The 13,023-nt window shown below is 33.6% G+C and overlaps 2 protein-coding genes across 2 annotated transcripts in view; one reads left to right on the forward strand and one right to left on the reverse strand.

Annotated features, from left to right (window-relative positions):
- The window catches only part of LOC105321200 (vitellogenin receptor), a 39,206-nt gene that overhangs the window by 20,464 nt on the left and 5,719 nt on the right, over positions 1 to 13,023 (reverse strand). The window contains exons 8-9 of the mRNA XM_034445430.2: positions 12,819 to 12,929; positions 12,126 to 12,294 (exon numbers count right to left, since the gene is read on the reverse strand). Of these exons, the coding sequence (XP_034301321.2) occupies positions 12,126 to 12,294; positions 12,819 to 12,929 (280 nt within the window). The remainder of the gene's footprint in view (positions 1 to 12,125; positions 12,295 to 12,818; positions 12,930 to 13,023) is intronic.
- On the forward strand, positions 5,058 to 6,717 carry LOC105321109 (uncharacterized). Its single transcript, XM_011419314.4, has 3 exons — positions 5,058 to 5,183; positions 5,534 to 5,642; positions 6,018 to 6,717. The coding sequence occupies exons 1-3, from the start codon at positions 5,178 to 5,180 to the stop codon at positions 6,524 to 6,526; spliced, it is 624 nt and encodes a 207-aa protein (XP_011417616.3). The 5' UTR covers positions 5,058 to 5,177; the 3' UTR covers positions 6,527 to 6,717.

The raw sequence follows: 13,023 nt of genomic DNA on the forward strand, positions 1-13,023 counted from the left end.
TTACTGAATACATGTTTTAAAGACAGCAATATAGGATTATGCATTTTGAGAACATAAATGCATTTAACTCCATAAACTACTTTACAAAGCATTCAGGTATTCGGCTGCACGATGGCAAAATGGGAGGTTGATTTTATAAAGCTTGTATCAAAATTCAATTTACTGATGATTTGACAGACATGTTTTTGTTGGTGCTCACAAAATTCAGTTGCTATCTGATATCAAAAGCATGCCACACAAACACTAACAGAAGCAGTTAATGTATTGCAACTGCACTAGAGTTTGTACACTGCAGATAGAAAATAGTTCCATCTTTTTCAAAATACATTATCCTAAAATTCTGCAATTTACAAAACTTCTGTCAATTTAAAAACATCCAGAGAGAGACAGAGAGAGACAGAGAGAAAGTTTTAATGTTTGCAAATCTTATCTAACACAGTATGCAGTATCACACATCAAAAGAGCCTGGCTTTCAATACTTTGATTACTAGTATATTATACTGTGATACTGCATACTGTGTTAGATAAGATTCAAGTAAACCCAAAGTAAACCCTGGGTTGACCCAAAGTAAACCCCGAGTGGACGCAAATTTTCAACATTGGTAATCACATATTACAAAGCTCACCAAGACGAGACATCACCCTTATGAGACATCACCTTTATGAGACCACCTTTATCATATTATATGAAAATCATATTTTATGATCTTGGATATTCATGGATTCTGTTTTGACACAATATCATATATCATCTGTTAAAAAATTGTATGATAACCATATGTTCATATGTTAATCAATACAATATATAATATCAAATTAAATATTGCATCCTATCATATTTACAATGTATATCATATAATAATATGTTTTACGGTGCTACCATTCTGGCGAGCGCAGCAAGAATTACACATACCTTGCATCATTGTCAACTTATAGTTTTATTTAGGTATCAACGAACGTCAAAATTTTTTTGAGAGTATTGCTCTACAATGAGTATGCCATAGGTACTAATTTTAATGGTCATGATACATACAGCGCAACCCCCTACCCAGAGAGAGAGAGAGAGAGAGAGAGAGAGAGAGAGAGAGAGAGAGAGAGAGCCCGTTACCTGTTTGTAGGTGTGTAATTTCCCACTTTAAAATTTAATGGTCTGATTATATGCAATATCTACATAATTTTTTTTTTACCTGTTTATTGTTTCATTTTATTCCTTTTTATTTAGTTCAAAATGTCCTATTGTTTATTTCCCCCCTACTCACATACTTACCTGCCTACTGTACATGCATGCACAATTAGCTTAAAAATGGATCGATATGACAGTAAAGTATGGCTCTTGCTAGTATATATATATATAAAATCTCTATATCAAAAAAGATTAAAAACAAATCATAATTTGTCAAGGAGGCAGGTATCACAGACTATACTGAAATAGCCAGTACACTCATTACAGATGTTTGATCCACCTATAAATTTATCGCGGGAAATATGGGGCGAGTGCACTGTGACGTCATCCATGACTTTGTTCGTCTTTGTTTACGTTTCTCGACTCAATACGAAGGTATGGAAGCATGTAACAAATCTTTTGAGTCTCGCCAAAGCATATGCGCTACTCAAAACGTGTCTTCAAACTTTAAGTCACCGTAAATTACGAGTTAAAAGTCGGCCATTTTTGGCAAAGCACCACGGGTGAAAACATTAGAGAGCATTATGGGACGTAGACAAAAAATTTTGTTTGATGAACTGTAGGTTTAGCTCGTTCTTTTTCCCGCGCACACTGGTTCTTAGAGCTCGCTTCGTTGGCCGGCGCTGTGCGCCAGCGAGCTGTGCTCGCTATAATACAATACCGTAATAAACAATGATGAGGTATCATATTGTAAAGTATGATATGAAATTGGATTGTGTTATACATTATTGTATTTGATCACATAATACAATATCATAATATAAAATGTATACAATATAGTATTATATTTCAATATCATATTACACAATACATCATACATTGAAACATTTGATATTATATTGTATAATATAGTATGATATTGTATGATACTGTATCATTTTTGATACATTATACAATATTGTATCATATGACACAATATAATTTGATACAACATTGAATCATATCAAATGATAAAATATTATGTGATAAATTAAAATATTATATAATACAATATTATATAAATATACATGTTGTATCATATGATACAATAATATATATTACAATATCATATAAAACAATTTCATGTGATATGATAATATATCCTATTTATAAACCAATATCATATTATACAATATCGTATGATACAATATTAAAGAATATACAATATTGTATCATAGGATACAATATTATATTTTGCAATATCTTATGTAATAGTATCATGTGATAAAATAACATATAAATAATACAATATAATATCATTCAATATTGTATCATAATATACAATACTATACATAACAATATCATGATACAATATCATATCATAAAATATAAAAAAAATTGATACAATATCACATCGTAACATATAACTTTTTATAATATAACATATGATATTATATTGTATCATATTAAACAATATTGTTTCATAAAATACAATACTATATCATAGGAATCAGATTGTTTCATTTATCAACAAACACATTTATCTATCGAGCAGGTTTGAGTGAGGTAGGAGATTTCTTTAGCATCTTTGATAATTGAGATCAGGCTCTGCATCTGAAGCAACCTCTGCGTTTCATTTATTATAAAGTTTAATCAACTATGCAAGCTATCATCTATAAAACATGTGACCTGTTCCAAAAAACTAAACCTCATCCAGCATCCTTAACCTATGGCTCAGATTCAGCATTCAAGCCTGTCAGGTGCATCAGTATCATAAAACGCATCATCCACGCAAGTTTGGTGAAGTTCGGACCAGTAATAACTAAGATATCATCATCAGAGGGCACTAGCAATTAACACCTTAACTTCCTCCAGCATCCGCAACCTATGGCTCAGATTCAGCATCCATGCCTGTCAGGTGCATCTGTATCATAAGACACACCATCCATTCAAGTTTGGTGAAGTTAGGACCTGTAATAACTAAGATATATTTTTTAGCATCCTTGTTAATGGAGATCAAGCTCTGCATCTGAAGCTACCTCTACAATTCACTCATATTAGAGTTTAATCAACTATGCAAGTTTGAAATACCGTAGTACTATTATCTATTAAACATGTGACCTGTTCCAAAAAAACTTAACCTTATCCAGCATCCAAAACCTATGGCTCAGACTCAGCATTCAAGCCTGTCAGGTGCATCAGTATCATAAGACGCACCATCCAAGGAAGTCTGGTGAAGTTAGGACAAGTAATAACTAAGATATAATCATCAGAGGGCACCTGTGTCAAAAACTTTAACCAGCTCCAAAAACATTAACCTCCTCCAGCATCTGAAACCTATTGCTCAAGTTCAGCATTCAAGCCTGTCAGGTGCATCAGTATCATAAGACGAACCATCAATGCAAGTTTGATGAAGTTAGGACCAGGAGTAGCCAAGATATAATCATTAGAGGGCACCTGGTCAAAAAATTTTAACCAGCTCTAAAAACCTTAACCTCCTCCAGCATCCAAAACCTTTGGCTCAGATTCAGCATTCAAGCTTGTCAGGTGCATCAGTATCATAAGACGCACCATCCATACAAGTTTGGTGAAGTTAGGACCAGTAGTAACTAAGATATAATCATCAGAGGGCACCTGCAACAAAAACTTTAACCAGCTCCAAAAACCATATCCTCCTCCAGCATCCGAAACCTATTGCTCAGATTCAGCACTCAAGCCTGTCTGGTGCATCAGTATTATAAGACACATCATCCATGCAAGTTTGGTGAAGTACAGACCAGCAGTAACTTAGATATTGCTATCAAAGGGCAACTGCAACAAAAACTTTAACCTGGTCCAACAACCTTAACCTCCTCCAGCATCTGAAATTTAGGACTGAGATTCAGCATCCAAGTCTTAAAAGTCCATAAGTAGGTCCAGATGCATCATCCATGCAAGTTTGGTGAAGATAGGACAAGTAATAGCTTAGAATACAGGACCTGCAACAAAAACTTTAACCAGGTCCGGACGCCGACGCCGACACCGACGCCGACAGTATAGCATAAGCTCCCCTTGACTCGGTGAGCTAAAAATGCAGACCCAGAGTAAACCCCAAGTAAACCTCAAAAGTAAACCTGGGGTTTAGTTGGGGTCTGCTCTGGTGTTAGGTAGGGTCTGATCTATACTGTACAATATGCCTTAGTTAGCTACATTTGTTATAAAGTTATGAATGGAACCCAATAGAAATAAGCTTCCAAGCTTTCATAGGTTATCCTGGTATCATATTTATAATATTGTGTATTTCAAATATCATGTCCATTCATGATGTATACTTATGTACGATGTGTATGTTTTATATATGTATGATGACATGACATGATACCAAATAAATCTATCTATCAATCTAATCCACTAAACTTTTATGAAACAGATGTATACACATGTACCAGTATCTCAAATGCACACATAAAAGAAAAACCCTAGTAGCTATTAATATGTATGTGTCATTCCCTTTTCTTTTTTAGGAAAAATTTTAATAGGTAAAGAAGCATCATTGCCTTGAGAAAAATATTATGTATACATAAATTTATCTTCATCTCAGAGACATGCAGAGAAAGTCATTCTATGTAACTCATAATCAATTCATAAATTACTCTCCCATCTGTTACCAAAATGACAATAAAACACACATAATCTTAAACAGAATATTTTAGTCATGATCAGCTTTTGTTTTTTGTTTACAGGTAAGTAAATGACCTGTTGTAAGATGCATAATTATTGGCCTTTCAGCTTCAGGCAAAGAAAATGTGTTAAGTCCATATTATTCTCAGAGATTTCAAATTGCGCGAGTTTAATGAAGCACAATTATTTTTTAAAAATTTAGGCTCTGGAAACTTTCAACTGACCCCCAGGGAAAGCACGTCACCACTCCTCTTTTGTTTTACAATTTTGCTCCCCAGAGATTAAAAAACCACATGTAATTGACAACCCATCTGTTTGAATTTAAAATGAGAGGCAGTTGATATTTTAAGAAATAACCTACCAGTCTTTCCCTAGACTCTGGTTGAGAGGCAGTGGGGTACAACACTGGAGCAATATGAAGGTAAAGTAAATAACTATATCCACACTTAAAAAAAGGAAAATATGTGCAAAACAGCAAGTTTTCATTTTCTAAGATATTTCTGGTGAGTAAATATATTTTGGTACTAATGACATCAATATCAATATGTTAATTATTATAGATGATGTATACTTTTAAAAAGAATTGTTATGTTTCCAATTCCATATTCCAAAGAAATGAAAATTTGTTAAAACTAAATCAAATATGGGAGCAAATTAATTCATCACATATAACATTTTACCTTTCTGTTTTAAGGCAATAATTTTTTTTTTCAAAATAGCGTTACTTAAGCTGCATTTATGATGTTGTATATTTCTTATTTTGTATGACAGGTTTTCACAACTGTGGTTTTCCTGTATGTGACAACCACTACTATTACAGAGAGTGCTATTCTGGGAGTTTACCCAACCAGGGGAAATAACCGAGCCTGTCCTGCATCTAGTAAGTCCAATTTAGGGAGGAGAGGGGTGTAAATATGTTGGTCAACCTTTACTATTTCAAAGAAGTCTGTGGACCTTCAAAGTCATTGCTATATAACTTCAATTATTTTAATTTGAAAAAAAAAAAGGGGGGAAAAATTCATTTTTGAAGATATGTTTGAAAAATACTTAAGTTTTAAAATTGTCTAAAAACTGAAAAATGGTAAAGACTTCATGGAGTGTTCCTAGTTTTGACCAAACATAATTAATACAAAAATCATTTTATTATCTCTCAATTCTCGATGAAAACATATCTTGTACCTTTACTCAACAGAGTATCTGAGATCTGCCAATTGTGAAAAATTCATCCTCTAAAATATTTTGCTTTTGTTTATAGAGGATGCCATACCATATTATTTCGGAGAAACTGACTTGGCATGCATGAACTTTGGAATACGGCGACTTAACCGCCATCGCCGCACACCACCCAGTCGGTTCACCTTCAAGTTCTCCCACCGCTGGATTTGGACAGCCGGTATGTACCTGGAATTCGGGAACAGAATTGGGCGAGACGCTGCTCTAGTCAAGACAACTTATCCCAACCTTGGCAACGTCTGCACCATGACAAAGGAGAAAACCCCAGCGGGCTACACCAGGCTGAGCCCGGGCTGCATCAGAAGCTGTATAGAGAACTACGTGGATAAGTTTGGGAATTACAGTTTCTACACCAACAACTGCCACCATTTTGTGAACAAGATCTCGATTTTACTGTGCATGGGAAAGAAGTGCCCCAAGTGGTGCAAGTATACGCCGGAGGATGATGGGGAATTTGATCAGGAGAACGAGCACCAGATGGACCTGGCTATGGAGGAGGTCGACAAGGATAGAATCCACTATCCCCACTAAGGGTCCACTTTAGGGGACTCAAAAAAAAACAGAAAGATTTTTTTTATAGTCACAACAGGTTACAAAGCAGACCGAGCAGTAGTATTTTTTTATAATCTATATATAAATAAAGGCTTTTTTTTTAATGTCAAATGTTTATTGATCATGTTTTGATTGCAAAGGATATCTGAAATAAATCAATTTAAAATGAACTTGACATTGCATTGAATGTCCTTTTTTTCTTATTGTAATTTTCTACCGGTAATTACTTTTGGTTGGGGCATGATCAAATCCAATAAAGCCAGACCTATTTTAAGCCATCGTACGATTTAATATTTAAATATAAATAAGCAAACCCTGCTGGCGCCTCAATTTGGCATCATTTGAACTTATGGATTACATAGTACAAAATCGATACGTAGTGTTATCACGGGCAAAGACACTGGAAAATGTAAATATATGAGTTTCAAAGATATTCGTTGACATCAATTATAACTAGAACTGTCCTAATGGGACTAATACCCCCGCTAGGCTAATTTCAAATGGGACATATAATTGAATTGATTAATAAAGGTTTGGAACACATACAAAAAAAAATTTCTAGAATTGTAAAAAAAAAAAATTAGTTTACAAAGAAAAATTAAATTTAAAATTGTTAGAATTTCACTGTAAATACATATCTATAACACTAATACATTTACAAATGTATGTATTTGATGATATATTTTTTTAATTTAATTGATTTAAAGAAAAACCAACAAAATGACAATAACCCCTCCCTTTGCAGTGAATAGAAATACCGGTAGCCAAGCAATGCTCTTCTGTTGATAAAACTTTCAATATCTTTCTAATAAGGCCTAAAAAAATTAATAACTTGGTTCTCAGGCCCGCCCGCATGTCTTTTAACAATGCGCATTACCCATTTTTATCATCAAATGAATAAAATAAAAATTCTCTCGTGCGCAGATCGACTGAAAAAAAAAATTCCGGAATTCGCCGACCGCATCCCGATCGTATTTTAGAATCACTAAAACTCAATCAGTAATCCTCGGCCGACTCCATTACGCTAAGGTAAAGTGTGCGACCTTGGAGTTCCGAGTAAACAGATAAGCATTGCAATGCAAATGGCGGTCAGATCAAAAGGTTTGTTTCAGTTTGACCACGATGGCATTAATTTCGGCCCAAATTCGGAAGGGATCAACTGTTTTGCTTCCCTGGCATATAGTTGGTGGGTTTTCCGAGGGATGTACTATGTTAGAACTCTTTCAATCCATAAAGAACGGCTCCATTGACCTCGGGACTTGGGTTTTCCCGGAAAAACTGCGAGATTTGCCGATAACAGTTTCTGTTGGAAAATCAAAGACTGACGCGTTTGACAATGTGATGGCAAATATGAATGTTGTCCAAACAGTATCGTTGTTTGGTCATTATGTGAGATTCAACCTTGTAGAAGATAAAGACCAAAAGAGAAGCACCGCTTGTGAAATGCCTTCGGAATCGGGAACGGAGGATTCTGGCGCTGAATCTGGTTCGTACAGTACTATGTATTTAGTTAGTGTGAAAAATCATATTTTATATATACAGTAAAACACGGTTATAGCGAACACGCTTATAATGAATTGACGCTTACAGCGAAGTGAATTTCATTCCCCAAGTCTCTATTTCATGTTGTAAACTTGACGGATATAACGAATTACGCTTATAACGAAGTTAAATTGGCCGTCCCTGGGACTTCATTATAACCGTGTTTTACTGTATGCTTAATATTTCACGATATTTTGGGCATATTTTCACGGGCGCCTGTAAAGTGCGAAACGAAACGAAACGAAACGAAATCAGACGAAACGAAACGAAACAAATCGAAACGAAACGAAATCAATCGAAACGAAACGAAACGAAATCAAAACTCGAAACGAAACGAAACGGAATTTAAACAAAACTAATATCAATTTTGACTACATAAAAGTTAAAATAAATTCATTGAAATAAATTTTTGAACCATAAAATATAACTACCTGTATGTTTCAGATTGGCGCTGTAAATTTTTAAGCCGATTATCCGAAATTTGCAAAAATTATATAATTATGTAAATAAGTGATGTACATTCCTATACCTTTTAATGTTTCTAATTTGTTTCATTAAATGATTAAAAGATATTCAGACGTTTTGAGAGAGAGAGAGAGAGAGAGAGAGAGAGATGCCTTAAAACTTATCAGCAACATCACATAGCAAAGTATATACGCAAGTTTGGGAGAGAGAGAAAGAAAGAAATAGAGAGATAGAGATATGAGGATGATACTAAAGGGGACATTCTAACATCAATTTTCTTTCTGTCGATTTGAAATATTGTAAAAACGAAACGATCGAATACAATGTGATTTAGAGCATACTGGTTGGTTACCAGTTTCTAACATATAATAAGAATTGTTGTAATATGTATAGCATGAATTTGGACGTCGTAATTTGACAAAATTAACTTGCAATATAAAGATGATTTTACTGTAAACGTATTCTTAAACTGTCTTTACCCCTTTGGCTATGTATTCTATTTTGCGTTTTTGGCGGAAAACGGCGTCCGCAAAATCAAGTACATTGCTAAATGTAAAATATATAAGTAGATAAAAAGGTAAATTCAGAAATGCGCTTAATCAAATCCATGCTAACTTGTTGAAAAATTATATTCCGCCAAATATTGTACATCCTAAATATAGTGCGCGTTACAGTATTTACGAAGACATTCCAACTCCACGATTTTTTTTTTATATCGATATGAAATATTGTAAAAATGATTCAAATACATTGTTTTTGAGTGTGAAAGGGAGAGAAAGAGAACAGGTAAAAACCCCTCTTTATATTGCACTTTAATTTTGTCAAACTACGACGTCCAAATTCATGCTATACTTTCTTATTACATGTATATGTCAGAAACTGGTAACCAACAAGTATGCTATAAATCCCATTGTATTCGATCGTTTCATTTTTACAATATTTCAAATCGATAGAGAGAAAATTGTTGTTAGAATTTCCCCTTCAGTATCATCATCATATCTCTATCTCTCTCTTCCAAAACTTGCGTATATACTTTGCTATGTGATATCGCTGATAACTTTTAAGGCATCTCTCTCTCTCTCTCTCTCTCTCTCTCTCTCTCTCTCTCTCTCTCAAAACGTCTGAATATCATTTTTATCATTTAATGAAACAATTATTAATAAGAAACATTAAAATGTATTGGAATGTACATCACTTATTTACATAATTATATAATTTTTGCAAATTTCGGATAATCGGCTTAAAACTTTACAGCGCCAATCTGAAACATACAGGTTGTTATATTTTATGGTTCAAAAATTTATTTCAAAGAATTTATTTTAACTTTTATGTAGTCAAAATTGATATTAGTTTTGTCTAAATTCCGTTCCGTTTCGTTTCGATTTTTGGTTTCGTTTCGTTTGATTTCGTTTCGTTTCGATTGATTTCGTTTCGTTTCGATTTGTTTCGTTTCGTTTCGTTTGATTTCGTTTCGTTTCGTTTCGTTTCGATTTCGTTTCGCACTTTACAGGCGCCCTATTTTCACACCATTGTAGTTGGGTATTTTCCTGATTTTATGTGATGATTTGAGGCAGAAAAGAATATTCGTATTAAATTTTAGAAAAAATATAAAATTGAATAGCACCACTATTAAATATTCATTGAAATATTTGCACCACAAGAAAAAAAACTGATTTTAATAGCGAAAGTTATGAGTACATTCTCTGTAAATGTAATTTACAATGCCATATGTAAAGTTTTTAAAAATCCTTATTGACAGGTAAGGCCAAAAGGAATGCATTTGAAGTTCTGATATCTGGTGCTCGAAAGCTGTCTTTACCAGAACCATATGCAGCAGATGGAGATATCGTTAACAACAAGAGGGTGTTATACAACCAAATGATTCTGAAACGTGTTTTGGATCTTTATCAATATTCCTGTGGATGTGAGCTTCAAGAGCTCATGCCACAAGAGAGAGAAAGGGCTCCAAAGATTTCTGCCCTTCTTGAGGGGCATATCCCACTTGTGAAAGTTGTAGAGCAAACCATATTTTGCCATTCAAGAGAAAAAATGTAGAAAATGCTAGAGAGAAAAGAAAGAAAACTAGAAAGTAAATGTTTTCAATTTCAATGTCCAATGCACATATTGAAGCGCTGTTGTTAAAAGTTCGGATTTTGAAAATAAAATTAAAAAAAAAATCCCTCGTCATTTTTTTATTGGATAAAAAGAAAAAAAAAAAGCCTCCCTCCCTCATTTAATTTTGACAAAACTGGCCTGAGAACCAAGTATTTAATTTTTTTTGGCCTAAGAGTCTTGACAGATGCAATTAGTTGTTTCAAATTTTCCTCACTTTCTCCTATGGCACAATGGAACTCAATATCAGAAAATTAATCCCATAGGACTATGATTTTCTTTGATGAACTTGTTAAATTTAATAAACTCCCAAAACATTACCATAATTACCATACTATGTAAAAATATGTAAAAAAAGAAAATTTAATATTACAAACAATTTTAAAATTGCCAAAACACTACAATCATATCAGTAATTTTGAATTTCATTTAAATTAATGCCCAATAGGGTCACTTCATCAATTTACTTGACAAATAAATTTAAACAACCTCTAAAAATAGTTTAAATTCTTTATTAATAATTATATTATATATTTCCTTATAATGATAGACCTTTTGGTTTACATGAAACAGTTTTAAAATAGCCCCAAAACCATCACCCATTTTACAGATTATCAATTTCCCCTAAACACATGCTCCATCTGAACCATGGCTCAGATAATGGCTCCCTTGGGACAAATGAATTCAGCCACACTTGTCTTTGATGTTCTTATTAGCTCCTAAGAATTTATCATTGACAAACAAAAACTTTGCATTGTCAGTTGATAGAATACTTATAAAAAAAATTTTTTTTTTATTAAATAAGACATAAAGACAAAAAACTCCATCTGGATGTATTTATATAAATATATTTTAGAGTGTTTTCTATTAATTAATTAATAAAATCTGTAAGGATTACCTCCCTTACTTTTCAACATTAGTGTACAATATATAGAATAAGGAAAATGAAAACTGTCATAAAATCATTAAATCTTGTCTGATCTTAAAAAAAATTGCAGGTGCACATCTTCAGATGGTGTTCAACATATGTAAAAATTTTCAAACTGTTCCATGCAGTAATAAAAAATTCTATAGGGGGGACAAAGTTGCGTCTACAGACAGACGGACAGACGGACGGACAGACAGACGGACAGGGTGAAACCAATATACCCCCCTAAACTTCGTTTGCGGGGGTATAAAAACATACAAAGACAACAATCCTTTTTCCATCCTAAATATTAAATGTAACTTGTAGATCATTTCTTCAACATTGTGTATAAAAAGCTTCGGCACTAGCAGCATTCCTTTATGAATCACATGAAGAATCCAAAAAATTTGATGTAATTAACATGAATCAATTATTAACAAATAATGCACATATCATTATATTATATAGTAATCAGCCTTGTGCGGTTATTATACACATTATTATCAGTTATGAATACATTATATCACAGGTACATATATAACTTTAATTCACCTATTTCTTTGGTCAATGCTGAGAGCTTTGGGGTGGCCTAGGTGAGTGATGACAGCAGTACAAACGTCCCCATTCTCCTGACACGCCAGGATCTTCCCCCGCCCACTGTCAGCAATGTATAAATGTCCAGTACTCCAGTCTACATCCATTCCCTCTGGATTCCGGAGACCTATAACAGAGTACAGGAAAGGCTTGTGTATACTTCAAATTCAACAGACCAGTAAGATATCTACATCCCTGTAGGTAATTTTTAAAAAATTTGACATGCCTTCATAAATGATCTTCGTAGATTTCCAATTTTTTGCAAAGTATATCCAAGTAAAATTGCAAAAACCATCCCTCACAGATTTTAAAATCTTGCTATAATTTTTTGGTAGTTGTGAACTATTGAAGATTGTAACAAAACTACAGCACTTGTGAATTTATGCAGTGTTTGAAATAACCATCTGCCCGACCGCCATAACTTACACTAGCTGTCATGCCCTGAATGTCTAGCTAGTATTGTGATGAGTTTAAAACGTACGGATTTTTAGTTCTTGCAATTTGAAACAAAACAGAGATGTCATTGAATTAAGTACTGTACATGAGTAACAGAAGGAATCTACAGTACTCAATCTCGTTTGAATCACCAATTCAAATACAACTTTGAGGTTCTTTCTTTTGTTGAAATTTTTTTCTGTGACCTTGACCTACCGACATTAATGACCTCCTGTCCTTGAGCCTTCCAGTCTCCATCCAGATGGGAGGAGTAGATCTTCTTGTGGACAACATCACTAAAGTACAGCACCTTGTTTGGCCCCAAAGCTAAAAGAACAATGCTATTTAATCTTAACGATGTCAGAATTTGATTTTAAAAATTCCAGATATTTTTAAAAATATCACTGATATTTATTTTTCA

Source organism: Magallana gigas, chromosome 2 (genome assembly GCF_963853765.1).
Source record: "Magallana gigas chromosome 2, xbMagGiga1.1, whole genome shotgun sequence".
NCBI classification, from domain to species: domain Eukaryota; kingdom Metazoa; phylum Mollusca; class Bivalvia; order Ostreida; family Ostreidae; genus Magallana; species Magallana gigas.

Excerpts from the sequence above, each read along its gene's own strand:
- LOC105321109 (XM_011419314.4), top strand. Across the intron at positions 5,643-6,017 it reads CCGAGCCTGTCCTGCATCTA|AGGATGCCATACCATATTAT; the intron begins GTAAGTCCAATT and ends TTTTGTTTATAG.